General features: G+C 43.9%; 1 protein-coding gene across 2 annotated transcripts in view; it reads left to right on the top strand.

Moving 5' to 3' along the window:
- Nucleotides 1–15,961, top strand: part of MATN2 (matrilin 2) — a 173,129-nt gene that overhangs the window by 155,882 nt on the left and 1,286 nt on the right. Inside the window, exons 12-18 of one of the 2 annotated variants that reach the window (XM_027561473.1) lie at nt 1,140–1,262; nt 3,784–3,906; nt 8,688–9,101; nt 12,029–12,181; nt 13,896–13,967; nt 14,358–14,435; nt 14,816–14,914. In XM_027561473.1, coding sequence (XP_027417274.1) covers nt 1,140–1,262; nt 3,784–3,906; nt 8,688–9,101; nt 12,029–12,181; nt 13,896–13,967; nt 14,358–14,435; nt 14,816–14,914 — 1,062 coding nt within the window. Of the gene's footprint in view, nt 1–1,139; nt 1,263–3,783; nt 3,907–8,687; nt 9,102–12,028; nt 12,182–13,895; nt 13,968–14,300; nt 14,436–14,815; nt 14,915–15,961 lie in introns of both variants that reach the window. The other variant, XM_027561472.1, reaches the window with a different exon arrangement.

Genomic DNA, 15,961 nt, shown 5'->3' with positions numbered 1-15,961 from the left:
TGCCTGAAATCCACCAGCCTGATCTCTGTGTAAATCGGTTACTCTCAAAAACCACTGCCACAAGACCAGTAAATGTAATGTGGGCTCATAGATCAGGAAAAAAACTGACTTCAGGTTGAAAACTAAGGAAATGTAAATCAACTATGGGCTTTGATATTACTGTATCAGTATCGGTCCATTCATCCTAACAAGCGTATCACACTACTGTAAGATGTTGATACTAGGGGAATGTGGGTATGCGGTTTACAGGGGATCTGTGTACTGTCTTCTCAATTTTCCGTAGATCTAGACCTGTCCTAAAAAAAAAAGAAAGACTATTAAAAAGAAAACAAACCAATGAACAAGTGACAAAAGTCAAAGCCAGAGCCACAACTGAAGGTGATACGCCCGGTGACAAGAAGCAGTGTGCTCTACTAGAAGGATGTCCAGTCTGAAATTCGGATTCTCTCAGCTTCTAGCGCTGCCATTTATTAGCTAGGCAAGCAGCTTAACTTCCCTGATCCTCTGCTTCTTTAACAATATTGTTGCTATTGTTTCTGGTGACACAAATCCCTCTTAGAGACACTCTTTTGATGAGGCCATTCTTACATCTCAGAAAGCAAGGTCTCTTCCATAGGGCCAAGACACGTCTCTGTCAAGGCAAAGGGGAGTGGGTAACCCTGAGCAAATGATTCCTGCCCTTGTCAGTCATCATCTCAAGCTTCTCAAAGCTCTCTTTACTAAGAGAATCTCATATTGATGCATTTGAAGAAAAGATGGGTACCTGGAAGTATTACTCTCATTTTTCATAAAGGAAAGGGAAGCCTGCAAGAGGTTAAGTGATTCTCCAAAGTCACGTTGTCAGGGAAAAACTCAAAACTAGATTTCAGCATCACTAGTCCAAATTGAGGTTTAATGTCCTAAGTAATCATACCAATTCCTGCAGAAGGCCCGTGATGGACTGCGTTTTTACAAGACACTGAAGTAGGTGCTGGTGGATGGCGGTGGCTGTGACAGGGAGGAAGCTCAGAGAGTGAACCTGAAGTAGAGCTGCTGAGCTCAGATGGCCCTGGAGTCCAGGGGCTGAGAAGGATGGATCCTCCCAGGTGAAGCCCAGGGAAAACTGACGGTGGTGAAATTTTTAACTTTGCTGTCCTCAGGGAAAGATGTCTGCCAAGCAGTGGACCACGGCTGTGAGCACGCTTGTGTGAGCACTAGGGAGTCGTACGTCTGCAAGTGCATGGAGGGATTCCGGCTGGCCGAGGACGGGAAACGCTGCAGAAGTAAGTCGCTTCGACTCAGGACAGTTAGAGAGTTTCTTTTAACGTTGGAAGTTTTCCGTTACAGTCAGTGTCACTATTCTAAGTCCCTGCCTTGGATACTCGGCAACTGTTGTGCTTGTGATCAGTACACTGGACCCTCAGTGCTTCAGGAACTTCTCACCCAGGGTCCTGAGTCGTCAGGCTCTTTGTTGCTTTCATTTTCTCCCAGTTGTAGCCCCTTTCCACAGGAGTTGTATGGATGCGCAGAGCCTAGCAGAGTGCCTGGCTAGCCATTGGAAAGGATCAGAATCTGGGTCAGCAATCGCGGTGAGGGTCAAAGCATAGTTGTAGCGCTTTTTCTTCTTGGAAAACCTTGTAAGTAAGGGCAGAAGGTGAGAGAAGGGATGAAGGGGTTTTTTGGGGGGGTCTGGATTATCCATTAACATTTACTTCTGTGGGTCACTCAGAACAGATTATGAGAGCTTTCTTATAAGGTATATTGCTCAGGGTTCTCCAGAGAACCAATAAAATGTGTGTGTGTGTGTGTGTGTGTGTGTGCACATATGTGTGTGTGTATGTGTGTTTGTGGATAGATGATAGATCAATAGGTAGATAGATAAGGAATCTGTTGGTGACCCAGGGAAGAGCTGATATTGCAGCTCCAATCTGAAGGCAGTCTGGAAGCAGAATTCCCTCTTCTTTGGGGGAAATTCAGTCTTTTTTTCTCTAAAGGTCTTCAAAATAGGGCCCACCCATACTATGGAGGATATTCTGCTTTACTCAAAGGGTCATGATTTAAATATTATCTTATCTAAAGAAGTACCTTCATAGCAACATTTAAACCAGTGTTTTATGCAACAACCAGGTGCCATAACCTAGCCAAAGTGACTCATAAAATGAACCATCACAGCCCTGAGAAGGAGAGATGGGGACACGTGAGCTCAGTGAAGTGGGCAGGAAATGAGCATGGGGTCAGGATTTCCACCCCCTGTGAGATTTTGAGGTGTTAACCCCTATTTTCGGGGGGTCTTAACGTGGTCTACTTGTTTTTGTGATACTCTGTTCCAGTGGGCAGGATGGCCCTTCTTTAGTTTAAAAAAAGAAAAAAAACTCATCTGCGGTGGAGGTTGATTTGGGGGAATTGATGCTTTTGAACTGTGGTGTTGGACAAGATTCTTGAGAGTCCCTTGGACTGCAAGGAGATCCAACTAGTCCATCCTAAAGATCAGTCCTGGGTGTCCATAGGAAGGACTGATGTTGAAGCTGAAACTCCAATACTTTGGCCACCTGATGCGAAGAGGTGACTCATTTGAAAAGAGCCTGATGCTGGGAAAGATTGAGGGCAGGAGGAGAAGGGGATGACAGAGGATGAGATGGTTGGATGGCATCACTGACTCGATGGACATGGGTTTGGGTGGACTCCGGGAGTTGGTGATGGACAGGGAGGCCTGGCGTACTGCAGTTCATGGGGTCACAGAGTCGGACACGAGACTGAACTGAACTGAACATCACAGATTGCTGAGATAACTTGGGGCTTCCACAGGTCAACACCGAGGGGTAAAGGAGAACTCACTCCTCATTATTCCTCCAGGAGGAGGGGCTTTTCTGCCTTTAGCAGGAAGTTCTGTTTGCAAGACTGATTCCTGGGATGCCTGTGGGTCCATGGGCTGACTCTGCGGGGCGCCCTACGCAAGGCTGTGTTCTGCCTTCACGCGGCGCTATCCTTCTGCGGAGACCATGGCTACAGTTCTGCCATTATGTCTGCCTGAGCCGTTCGTTCATGCTTCTGCTTTTGTAAGCATGGAATGCACGTGTGCATCATTTCTACACTCAACACACTTTTTGCTCAATAGGTTGAGCTTGTACAACTGGTACACAAGGCTCAACTTCTTCCTCTGAAATTTGATTGCTAAATCAAATCCTTCCAGAGGGATCTGTAGTCACTGATTGCAGTTTTGCAGGAAGCTTCTTAGGGAGCTAATGACAGGAAGGAAGCAGAGAACAGAAGGCTTTCATGCTGTGGAGGAGGACCACTCAGGACACTTCCTGACTCAGACATGTCGCCCAGTGGCTGTATGACCTTGTATCAAACTTTGCTTCTTCATGTATCCATTGGGCATGACTATCCCTGCCCTCCTCTCTCCACAGGATGCTGTGAAGATTAAAGAGCTGTCGCTACTGTGAAGAGTCTGAAGTGCCTCACACATGAGAACTGTACATTAGACAATTGAAACTGGGATGTCTATGGGGAAAAATCAGAAGGGTGGGAAAATCAAACCTCAAAGTACATTGAACAATTCTAAAAATTATTAAATCCAGGACACCTGATCACCCAGCTTACCATTCAGTTTCATGGAAACTAGAGCTTTCTAAGAGGAGATTTCCTTTACCATGCCCTCTCCTGAGACTGAAAGGGGGATGTTATAGAGGAGGTTTGAATGAAGATTTAATGGTTTATTTCCATGATCTGTCCTGACATGACTGTTCAATCCAGCTCGTTTCTACACTGATGGGGTTGCTTCACTTCCTATATAACCCTCAGGGAAGGATGTCTGCAAATCGACCCACCATGGCTGTGAACACATTTGTGTTAACCGTGGCAATTCCTACATCTGCAAATGCTCAAAGGGATTTATTCTAGCTGAGGATGGAAGACGGTGCAAAAGTAAGTGATCTGAACTGGGGTTTGTTTTTGCTTTAATTTGGTTTGGGAGCAATTGTTTTTTTGGAGTATTTGCAGGAAGTAAAATCCCTCACCTCTGCTTCTACCATAGATATAAATGTGTATGCGTAGATACAGAATGGGGAAGAGAGCTTAACTGCACCTGTGAAAACACTTTTGGTTTCAGTTGACAGTAAGTTCACTGTCAGCTGAGAGGCCAGAGTGATCCTAGCTGAATAAGAATATCGGGAATGAGGGAGGTAAGACTTGTGTTCTTAAACTTAAAAAATAGTATCTCTAAAGTGGCAGAAAAAGCCTTGAGAGAGGTATTTTATAATCTCAGGGTAGAGAACTTTCTAAACATGACATGAAACATAAAAGAAAAAGGGAAATGTGTAATAAGAGATTAAAGCTACATTTTTTACCTTTTAGTTATCAGAGTTCAGTAAGTTCGATGATTCCTTACGTTAGCAAAGGTATGTTGTAATAGGGAATTGTAAATTTATCACTAGGTGTCTGAATTGGTACAACTTTTAGGAGGGCAGTTTGGCAAATATTTTAATTTTTAAAAATATTTTAAAAATAAATGTTGTTTTTTTTTTTTAATAAAAAATATTAAAAAAATTTTTTTAAACCAGGACACTGGTCCTGGTGTCTGAGTGATTCCCTGGCCCAGCAAATGGACCATGTTTCCAGAGCTCTGAAGACAGGGGCTAACACCCCAAAGTATGCCGAGCAGCTGCCAAGAACAAAGGCTGAAGCTCCCAGCAAACAAATGCGGGACTGCCTCAGGAACTGGTTGCTTCTCTGAGGTAACCCCAACTCCCAGTGTATTTGGGGAGGAGCTTTGAAAGCAAGTTGGGGAGTGGCTGTCCTTCTCTGAGACTGGAGAGATTCCACAAAAGAATCTGGATGTCGTGGAGGAGACAGTGGTTCAGGCAGAGGAAGCAGCTGATGAGATTCCTAGAAAGCGGGAGAAACAGGAGAAGAAACGCTTGAAGACAGAAAAGACTGGCTGCCATTGCCCTGGCATCACCAGAAAAAAGCAGTGTGAGGAGTGTGAGGAGACAAGTGAAAGACCCAAAGAGAAGCAAAAGCCCCAGAAGGCGCCTCAGGAAGATGGAATGGAAAACCCATCTGTCTTCTTCTCCAAACCCAAGAAAAGGAAACCTTTTTCCAAGAAGGAGCTGGTTAGTAGTGATCTTGAAGAGACAGCAGTGGAAGTCTTTCCAAGTGGAAGAAATCTTTCCCCAAAGAGGAACCAGTTAGTGACCTGAAAGAGTCAGGAAACAAGAGGGTCCCTGAGAAAAAAGAGGAAAAATTATTTTCCAAGGGGAAGCCACCCCACAGTGAACCTGAAGATGCTGCTGCCAGCAGGCGCGGTAGCTCCAAGAGAAAGAAAACGCTCTGAAAGCTATCCCAGGAAAAACAGAATGGGCATTTCCCTAGTGGGGCGTAACTTGCAGAGTTATTTCCCTAGTGGGGCATAACTTGCAGAGTTATTTCCCAACCATCCCCCAGAGCCCAATAAAAATAAAAACAAACTCTCAAGAAAATAAAGGAGGGCAGTTCCAGTTCTAGGAGTTTATGCCGCAGAGAAGTGCATGTCTTCACAAAGCCACATATGAGGGAATATTTTGTACAGTGTTATTTGTAGAGCAAAAATGGGAAATAAGTGCCTGTTTATATAATGCTGATTAAATAAATCATGGTGCATCTGTACATTAGAATACTATACAGCTGGTAAAAGGAATGAAGCAAAACTTCCCTGGTGGTCCGATGGGTAAGGATCCACCTGCCAATGCAGGGTTTACGGGTTCGATCCCTGGTCCAGTAGGATTCTACATGCTGCAGGGCAACCAGGCCCTGCATCACAGCTGCTGAGCCCACTTGCTGCAACTGCTGAAGCCCAAGCACCTAGAGCCTGTGCTCAGCAATAAGAGAAGCCACTGAAATGAGAAGCCCCGAGCACTGCAACAAAGAAGAGCTCCAACCAGCTGCAACAAAGACCCGGTACAGCCAAGAATAAATAAATAAATATTAAAAAAAGGAATGAAGCAGCTCTAAATATATCCTCAAGATATTTTAAATGAAAAAAGCATGGTATCGAGTGGTTTTTATAGTGCTACCATTGATGTATTTTGCAAAAGGCTCCCTCTAACAAACTCTCTCTCTCTGAAGATAGGTATTGTTATAGAGGTTTACATAGAGAGAAATAGATATAGATAACCTTTGTAGTGTTTGAACTTTGTTCCATTTGTAATATTTTTTAGAAAAAAAATGAAAGATAAAGGATAGAGACAAAATCTAGAAAGTATCATGGTGAGGAAGTTCAGTATGATGTCAAGTGAAAAATAAAGGAAGAAACTGGGGATCTATGTAGAAAAAAAAGACTTGAGGTACCTTTCAAATACCAAAGTGACAGTCACCTCATCCATTATTTATAGGGCATCCCCTAAACCCTGGGGAAAGAAAGGACATTGGAGAAAAGCCACAGCTTGGTACAGGGACAAAGACACCTTATCTCAGAGAAACTGTGTGATTAATTAGTTAAGATCATGAGCTTTGATCTTAGGGATTTTCATGAATTTGAACCCACTATTCCTACATTCATGTGACCTTGGAGAAATTATTTAACTGCTCTTGAGTCTCAGTTTCTTCCTATGATATCAGGATAACACCTTACAGAATCGTCATGAGAAATATATGGCATGGTGTGTTTACAGGTGTTTAGCCCAGTGCTGGCACCGTGTCTCAGTGCCTGACAAATGATAGCTACTGTCATCCTCACCGCAGAGCTGTGAGCAGACGGGGCTTCCGTGGTAAGGCGGTGACTTCCCTATCAGAAGAGGTGTTCAGGCCCAGGCTGAGTGAATGGCTATAGAGATGCAGTAAAGATGTGAGCAACAGGGGGGCTGGACCAGTGACCTTTAAAGGTCTTGTCCAAACCCGAGTTTCTGAAACTCTGTGAAAATTAAGCTCAGAAGGCAAATCACAGCTCTGCTCCAGTCTCACTGACTCAACTACCGAAAGAAAACATCCAAGGAAAGCTGAGTGACCTTCCTGCAAATAGGTAGCCAGCAAGCTGGGCTGTCATTAAAGTGAGAATAGGGCACCTCCCGCCCTGGTGCTGTTCCGCTCCATCTAAGATTCTTGTCTCCTGCTGAAGTCGCCTGCTCCGCTCCCTGCAGGGAGGCTGCAGGTGTTCGTTTTATTCTCTAAGAAAATAATATATGAGGGAAAAGAGAAAATAGATTCGCTGCTGAAAAATTATTCCACTATTTCTGAAATCTGCTAGAGAGCCAGGTGCACGCTGCCTGAGATTCAGGCTATGAATGTAAATGAAGTTCTGAATTGGCCATTTCCTCTTTCACTAACAAGAGGTCAATAGGTTGAGTAATGAGGACAAGCGCTTAAAAGGGGAAAGACAGGAACCCAACTCTTCCAACACACATACACAATTATTTTAGCATGTTAGTCAAGCCAAGAATAGAAATATTTTTGCATGTGTGTGTCTTTACTTCCTAATATTGCTGTGCTTCACTTTCAAGTATTAGACAGCTGCCTTGATATGTAAAAGAGAATGTTATATTGCATACTGCAGACTGTTTGAAATGAGATCATCCATTTGGGATCTGTAAATTTTTCTTATGCAGCCCTAAATAACAAAAAAATCTCTCTATACCCAGCTTGCTAACATATTTGCATAAAGCTTTTACTGTCAGCCATCTGAGGTGCCTGGAAAACATCCATGTAGGTAAAGAATTCACAGTGATAATTCATTTTAAAACTTCAAAAGGTCAATGATGGGGCCCTGGCGGTCCAGTGGTTGGGACTCCTGCTGTCACTGCCAAGGGCCTGGCTTCGGTCACTGGGCGGGTGGGTAGGATCCCTCAGCCTGTGCAACAGGGCCAAAAAAAAAAAAAAAAACCGGTGAAGAGGGTACTTAGTGGTTGTACTACCGAATGGATACCTCCTCCTTCGTGTATTTTCTCAACAAGCATTTATTGAACAACTATTGTGTGCCAGGTATTGGAAGTACAGAAATCAATGAGAAATGGCTCCTGCTGAGCAGGAACTGGTGGACTAGAGGAGGAAGCTGACACTCAGCTAGCCGGCTGCTGTACGGTGTGGAACGCTGCCCAGAACACACTGGACTGTGAACAACACGGAGTGGGACTCTGCCTGGGTCACTTGCAGTCCTGCCGCACTGCCTGCCTTACACAAAGCAGCAGCTCAATAACAGTTTTTGTTGACCAGATTAGTAGTGTGAAGGCTACACAGAGAGTAACGAACACAAGCTGGGCTATGAGGAAATCTCCCTAGAAGATCGAGATGACTGAGCTGACCTGGAAGAATCTCCAAGTCTATTGTGTGTGAGACGCCAGCACTGGAGTGATGTCACTCTCCTGGAGTAAAGTTTTTGGAATCTTTTGGGGGTATCAGGCCCTGCAGGGTACTCTACAGACAGTCCCTCCGAGGCCTGACTCCTGGTGATCCGGGGTACAGTGTGGGTTTCAATTTGTATATCTGCCATGTGTTTTTGCTTGTGGAAAATACTATTTTTAACAATTTGACAAGCCACACGTAAAGGCAATTGTGAACATTATGGTTGTTTGTGACTCCCCCGATACTTTCTGTCTATTCTGTGTTACTATCTAAAGAATAAAGGTAGCTCTCCAAAATAGTTATGCCTCCAGTGGAAGTATAATTTTCTTCTCTTCTTGTGTATAATGATTTTTTTTAATCATTTAACCATTACAACTTTCCTTTTATTCCTGTAGGATGCACTGAAGGCCCAGTTGACTTGGTTTTTGTGATTGATGGGTCCAAGAGCCTTGGAGAAGATAATTTTGAGATTGTGAAGCAGTTTGTCACTGGAATTATAGATTCCTTGGCGATTTCTCCCAAAGCTGCTCGAGTAGGGCTGCTCCAGTATTCCACGCTGGTCCGCACAGAGTTTACCCTGAGAAACTTCAGCTCGGCCAAAGACATGAAAAAAGCTGTGGCCCACATGAAATACATGGGCAAGGGCTCTATGACCGGGCTGGCCCTGAAACATATGTTTGAGAGAAGTTTTACCCAAGTAGAAGGGGCCCGGCCTCTCTCCGCACGGGTGCCCAGAGTGGCCATCGTCTTCACGGACGGACGGGCTCAGGACGACGTCTCCGAGTGGGCCAGTAAAGCCCAGGCCAGTGGTAACGTGGGATGGGGGTGTGTTTTACCCCACTCAGGTTCAGGTTTCTTAAACTCGCTTGGTGTTCACATTGGGGTGGGGGAGCATGGGAGTGAGATTCCTTGAGGGGACAGAATGGCTTCCTGTCACCGCGGTTACACACCTTTACTAAACTGCCACCTAGTGGCCTTAAAGGGACCCCACAGGGATGCCAAAGTCTTGTGGACTGTAAGGGGGTCTGCATACAGGTCACACCTGAGTAATCATCTCCTGTGATGATTTACCAGCCAGGCTGTGACCTCCAGAGCAGAGAATCAATCCTACATGTGCTGTTTAACCAGAAAAATAAACAATACTTCCCAGACACTGGTCTGGTTGTTTTAGAATCACCTGAAGAACTGATAAAAATAGATTCCTAGTAGGAGGAGCTCTTACCAATATATTTTTTTAATTTTTAAAATTTTTATTGGAGTAATATACCTTTTTTTTAAAGCAACACTACCAGTGAGCGTACTGGGAGTGCAGTAGCCTTAAGACAGTGAATGGTCTTGTGTTTGCAGGAGGCAAAAGTGAGCTTTTGAGAAAATCAAAATGTCAGACGAGATCATGACTCTTAAACTCTTAAACTCTGTTGCTCGGTAAAGCTTAGCCTCTTTGAGGTTTGTCTGACTCCACGTATAATGCAGGGGGGACTTTAAGTTGCTTTAGATGTTTGACTATGTTGCTTTTGAGGTTTGACAATAGATGTCAAATGTGGCAGAGGAATATGGCTCTTGGCAAAAGGAAACCCCAAAGCTAGGACGGTTGGTAGACAGCTTGAGGGAAAGTGTCTGGATTCCTTGGGAAGATGGGAAGACCTGAGGGTCGTGAAGCAGTTTGTTTGAACGCTGCTTTCTTTAAGAACTTGTCGAGAGCACATTGCTTCAGCAGCTCCTATGAGGGGGAAAGTGTGTGCACCAACTTGATGGACTCAGTGCCTCCGTCAGGCCTGGAACATAATACTTGTGTGATTAATCCTTGCTGAGTGAAGGAACAAAGGATCAAAGTGCTAAAGTGCCGCTGGCGAGCTCCGTTCCTCCTCACAGAAGGGCTGGTTCACGTCACCCTTCAGTCACCGTCTTAGTGAAGGGGGCCACTTCACTGATATTGCTTATTTCACTCTTTATTCTTTTTTTCTGAGCCCCCAAAAGTATCCTGCCTGAATCAGCTGGGCAGATTGTAAAACTGGCTGCTCACACCTGGTTTCCCTGCTTCTGGACTAGCTTAGCTGAGCTCCTGTCAAACCCACCAACCCCTCTAGCCTGTATTCTTAGAATGTACTGGGGCAACACCTTGTCTCCAAAGACAGTGGTTAGTCCTCTTATCTATCTTATGGAAGCCAACCTACCTTACTCTCTCCCCCACTCAAATTTCCACAAATCCTCCAAAGGCGGGTGGTGGGAGAAACATATATGCTTGGTTCTTGAATCAACAAGACTTATCTGAAGTGACTTCCTCTGATTAACTTAGTTACTCATGTATAATGAACACAATCTTAAAATAGTAGTTATCCTTTTTAGGAGACTGTATGTAAAGTCACTGGGCTCTCAAACAATTATGCTGAACTTGGCTGTTGACCTTACAGAGACTTTAGAATGAGGCACAATTCTTGCCCTTTGACTTAAAGAGCCATTTTTATGTCTATTTTTAAAAAAATCTAGTTTAATGAATTAGCCAGAGTATAATATCTGCTGAGAAGTGTTGAAAATCAAGCAGAACTTAAGTTCTTATTAATGTTTAATTTTCAAATGAAGAGGATATTGGAGAAGGGAATCTAATGATTAATTGTTTTTATAAAAAACTTTTGGAACAATCTCATATGCCTGTTGAAATCTAAAGTTGATACTTGTGTTTGTTCTTCTTTTTTTTTTTTTTTAACTTAGGGAATTTCCAGTGGTCTGCAGATTCTCCTTTTCAGCTTAGCACCTTCTTACAAGGCTTTATCCTCCCAAGATGGGTGGGCAGAATAGTTTCATTTGGCTGCAGGTCACTTAAGGTTACTATCTGTACCTTTGACAAGTAGAAACTAGGTTACAAGGTCATAAACTGACCTGTTTCTTAAGAATTCTCCCAGAAGAGATTCTTATTTAGTAAGCCATGAGATAGTGTTCTTTTTTTCCTTACCCACAAGACTAATTCAGGGGAAAGTTGAATATTTGCGAATGACCTTGTCCGGAGCTGCGCAGGTCGGTGGTCAGGTTCCCCAACCTCTCCTCAGTGGCCCCCCTTCCTCTCTGGGGTCACTGTCTTTTGCTCACAAGGCCAAAATAAAAATGGTGGAAAAGAAAGGGAGGCTGACATGGATGCCTCACATCCCACCAGTTATTAATATCCAGCTGGCTCTGAGTGCAGAACACACAACTTCCAGATGCTGGGAACACAACTCTCACTACTGTGTTCTTTTTTTTTTTTTTTTTTTTTAAAGTTGGCTTACAACGTGTATTAGTTTCAGGTGTACAGCAAAGTGATTCAGATAATACACACATATTTTATATATGTGAAGTGAAGTCGCTCAGTCGTGTCTGACTCTTTGCGGCCCCAGGGACTGTAGCCTACCAGGCTCCTCTGTCCATGGAATTTTCCAGGCAAGAGTACTGGAGTGGGTTGCCATTTCCTTCTCCAGGGGATTTTCCTAACCCAGGGATCGAACCCGGGTCTCCCGCATTGTGGGCAGATGCTTTACCGTCTGAGCCACGTATGTATATATAAAGTAGACAATAAGCTCCTACTGTATAGCACAAGGAACTATGTTCAGTGTCTTCAGATTTTTCCCCATTATACAAGATATATAGTAATGTGTATATCTGCTATATACCCAAGCTTCTACGTTATCCCTTCCCCTTTGGTAACCCTACATTTGTTTTCTGTGTCTGTGTAACTACCCTGTTCTTCATTTGCTTTGTACCTCAGGTATAACTATGTATGCTGTGGGGGTAGGGAAAGCCATTGAGGAAGAGCTACAAGAGATTGCCTCTGAGCCCACAGAAAAGCATCTCTTCTATGCAGAAGACTTCAGCACAATGGGCGAGATCAGTGATAAACTGCAGAAAGGCATCTGTGAAGGTACTGCAGGTTACGTCTAGGAGAGACCTTAGCAAACAGCAGCATGAACCCTTGAATGAGAAATTCTTAATCCGTTCCTTCAAAGTGCTCAAAAAAGTGCCTCCCTTGTGGGCAGGGCCCAGTGCTGTCTGGAAACAGTAAGCACAAAACGTAGAATAGGGGAGAGAGAAGACAATAATAGCTCACATAGAAAATGAAAGTATTAGTCACTCAGTCGTGTCCGACTCTTTGTGACCCCATGGACGGCAGCATGCCAGGCTTCCTTGTCCTTTACCATCTCCTGGAGTTTGCTCACTCATGTCCATTGAGTTGGTGATGCCATCCAACCATTTCACCATCTGTCATCCCCTTCTCCCGCCTTCATCTTTCCCAGCATCGGGGTCTTTTGCAATGAGTTAGCTCTTTGCAGCAGGTGGCCAAAGTATTGGAGCTTCAGCATCAGTCCTTCCAATGAATATTCAGGATTATTTCCTTTAGGGTTGACTGGTTTGAACTCCTTGCTGTCCAAGGGACTCTCAAGATACTATGCTGCTGCTGCTAAGTCGCTTCAGTCGTGTCTGACTCTGTGCAACCCCATAGACGGCAGCCCATCAGGCTCCCCCGTCCCTGGGATTCTCCAGGCGAGAACACTGGAGTGGGTTGCCATTTCCTTCTCCAATGCATGAAAGTGAAAAGTGAAAGTGAAGTCGCTCAGTCGTGTCAGACTCTTAGCGACCCCATGGACTGCAGCCTACCAGGCTCCTCCGTCCGTGGGATTTTCCAGGCAAGAGTACTGGAGTGGGGTGCCATTGCCTTCTCTGCAAGATACTATACTTATTAGCTATTATTAATAGCTAATAATAATGCTAATAAATTGCTTGAGCATTTACTCTGTGCTGAGCAGTGTAGTCAGTGTTTTAACACATGGCATACTTAATCCTCACAAAAACCCTATGGAGATGATCATGTAACTACAACCGACAGTTATATAAATCAGGAAAGCTGATGCACAATTTTGGGATACACCTGTAAGTAGAGTGGGAAGGGATGGTAGTCCTTCCAAGCCCACTGATAAAAATGTAAAGACTGCCTCTTGCATGGACTGCTCCAGTTTACAGAACATTAGGCTGCCCTTTGGAACTTAATGTTCTTATGTATAGGAGCCCCCTGTGCTCTTTTCCGGTTCACTGTGGTGCCGGTGTGCTTACGTAGAGCAGTTCTCCCAGGTTTGTCTGACTCCATGTAGGCAGGGGAACCGGAAAAGCAGTTCTGCCCATTTTTCCTTTTATTCCTGTCCCAGGTTCAGTGGCCAGTAAAATCCCGGTCAAAGTGATGTGTCTTATTCCTCCCCAGCAAAGAGCACTGGGATGAAGGGGGCCAGGGAGGGAAGGCCTCTTGGATTTCTAATGCAACTTGATGTTTAGCCTCCAAGCTCTTTTATTTAAGTGGAGCTGCTGCCAATGCAACTTAATAACTGGACAAACTTTTTTCCCACCCTACTTTCTAGACATAATATTTAGGGGGCCATTCTTAAGTACGAAGATGCATTTAAGGGGTCCAGGCTTCTCTTACAGGAGAGAATGCCTCTGGAAGGTCTTGGGTGGTGTTACCGAATCAGACCAGAACATCCCGGGTGGTGGCAGGCAGGTAAACAGTTGGTCTGGGACCAGTTTCCTAAGAACATATGCACCCATGTGGACAACTGTCACTCTTCTGGTCGTCTTTTACCTCTCAGCTCTGGAAGACTCTGATGGAAGACAGGACTCCCCAGCAGGGGAACTGCCAAAGAGGGTCCACCAGCCAACAGGTATGTTTTTTAAAAGCAATATTTTTAGAATCTTCAGTGGCTGCTTCCACCATGGTTTCCCCTCAGACAAATGAAGTGTAAGTAAGAAAGATTTGAATTACGTTAACTATGGCTTTTCCCCCTCCATCACATAGGAAACATTTACTCTACCCTTTTTTAGCCATAGTTGCTAAGAGCCTCTCTGCTGATGGTCTTTCTGCCATAGTATGTCCTAAAGTAAAGCTATGTACCTCATTCTAGGAATAACAAGTACCCTACTCTGACAGCTGATGGCTGTTTTATAACCACAACCATGTTAAACAGGTTTGACTTCAGTTTTCTTTCTCTTTACAGAATCTGAGCCAGTCACCATAAATATCCGAGACCTACTTTCCTGTTCTAATTTTGCAGTGCAACACAGATATCTGTTTGAAGAAGACAATCTTGCACGGTCTACACAAAAAGTTTTCCATTCGACAAAATCCTCAGGTAATTCCAAGTAAAATATTACTATTAGGTAGCTTGCTATCAAGCCTCTCAACTTGCCAACAAACTCAGCTTAAGGGAGGACAGGAAAGGAGCAAGTAGGCGGTAGGTGGGGTGGGGAAGAGAAGAACTTAAGAAAAAGGAGAACTAAAAAAATAAATGAGAAGAAACTGCAGCAACCTTCCCGCAGTCCACAATAAAAGCCACTTCAGCAGTGGACACATATACAGCTCTTTGCTAATATCTACTGGATCTTGCCACGTGGAAGAAGTTGAACATTGCTTTCATTATGGTTTCCTCCATGTGCTGATTCAGTCCTATCACAGTGTGTCTGCAAAGTCTGGTGGGTTATAGAGGTGAACACTTTCCATCTGCTTTCTTAGGAAGTCCTTTGGAAGAAAAACAGGATCAATGCAAATGTGAAAACCTTATAATGTTCCAGAACCTTGCAAATGAAGAAGTAAGAAAATTAACGCAGCGCTATATCCTTTTCTAATGTTATGCCTCTGTATGGAATGCAAAGAATACTATCAAAACCTCAAACATTTCTATATATGGGTATATCTCAAATGAAGTCACTTCTATAAAGTCAAGAATAGTGAACTCCAGGAAAAGCTATTTCTTAAGCAGTCTGACAGGTGCTTGAGAACCGAGGGCAAGCCAAACTGCTGACACGGGTCAAGCTATCTGTGGTTGGTTCTAGGAGGCTGATCAGTAAGGCCAGTTAGCCAGTCAGTATGCAAAGTAAAGAAAAAACATGTTTACTTAATTCCCTCTCTGCTGGGAGGAAATGAAAGATAAATCTGAAGTGCATCAAAGATACAGTACATGTAGGCAAAGATAGAGATACAAATCTGAAGTGCATCAGAGATACAGTACGTGTAGGTAAAGAATGCTGTAGAACGAAGAGGTTTCAAATTCTACCTAAATTCCAAACCTCTCCTTTGGCCCCAAGCCACCCTGCAGCCACATTTGGTCAGTGCGTAGTTTCTAGAGGACTGGGGTTGGGATTTTTTTCATTTGGCAGCAGAGAGATTTTATATCAGCACTCTAAGATGAAACATTCTACCTAGGGAACAGCAGGATCCAGTGACTCATTAAAATAGTATTACAAATAAAAGGAATGCTTTGGGATGGTGGAGAAATGAGATTCAGTGCTTTTATGCACTGAACACTCTGCCAACCGTTCTGAACTTAAAACTATAGTAAGCTTACTAAAACTGCCCGATATCTAGCTCAACATATATCAACTAAAGGGAAATGGTTTAATTCTGAACTATTTCTGTGCCAGTGGGTTTATAAAGAACAGCTTATAGCCATTTTCTTCCTGAAAACTGGAAATATGCTTCATAAAGGAAAGCAAAATAATCTGACCATGGTTAATCTTGATGATGAATCCAGGCTCTCATTCTGCCATGCAGGGGGCAGGTGGAGGGTACTAAGCAGCTTCAAGAAGGAAGACAAATGTTTATTCTAATGCTGCTCTTATTGTTTAGTTGCTCAGTCATGTCCAACTCCTTGAGACCCCA

This window comes from Bos indicus x Bos taurus, chromosome 14, assembly GCF_003369695.1.
Source record: "Bos indicus x Bos taurus breed Angus x Brahman F1 hybrid chromosome 14, Bos_hybrid_MaternalHap_v2.0, whole genome shotgun sequence".
Classification (NCBI taxonomy): domain Eukaryota; kingdom Metazoa; phylum Chordata; class Mammalia; order Artiodactyla; family Bovidae; genus Bos; species Bos indicus x Bos taurus.
Note: the sequence above shows the minus strand (reverse complement) of the source record. Positions and strands in the feature narration are given on the sequence as shown.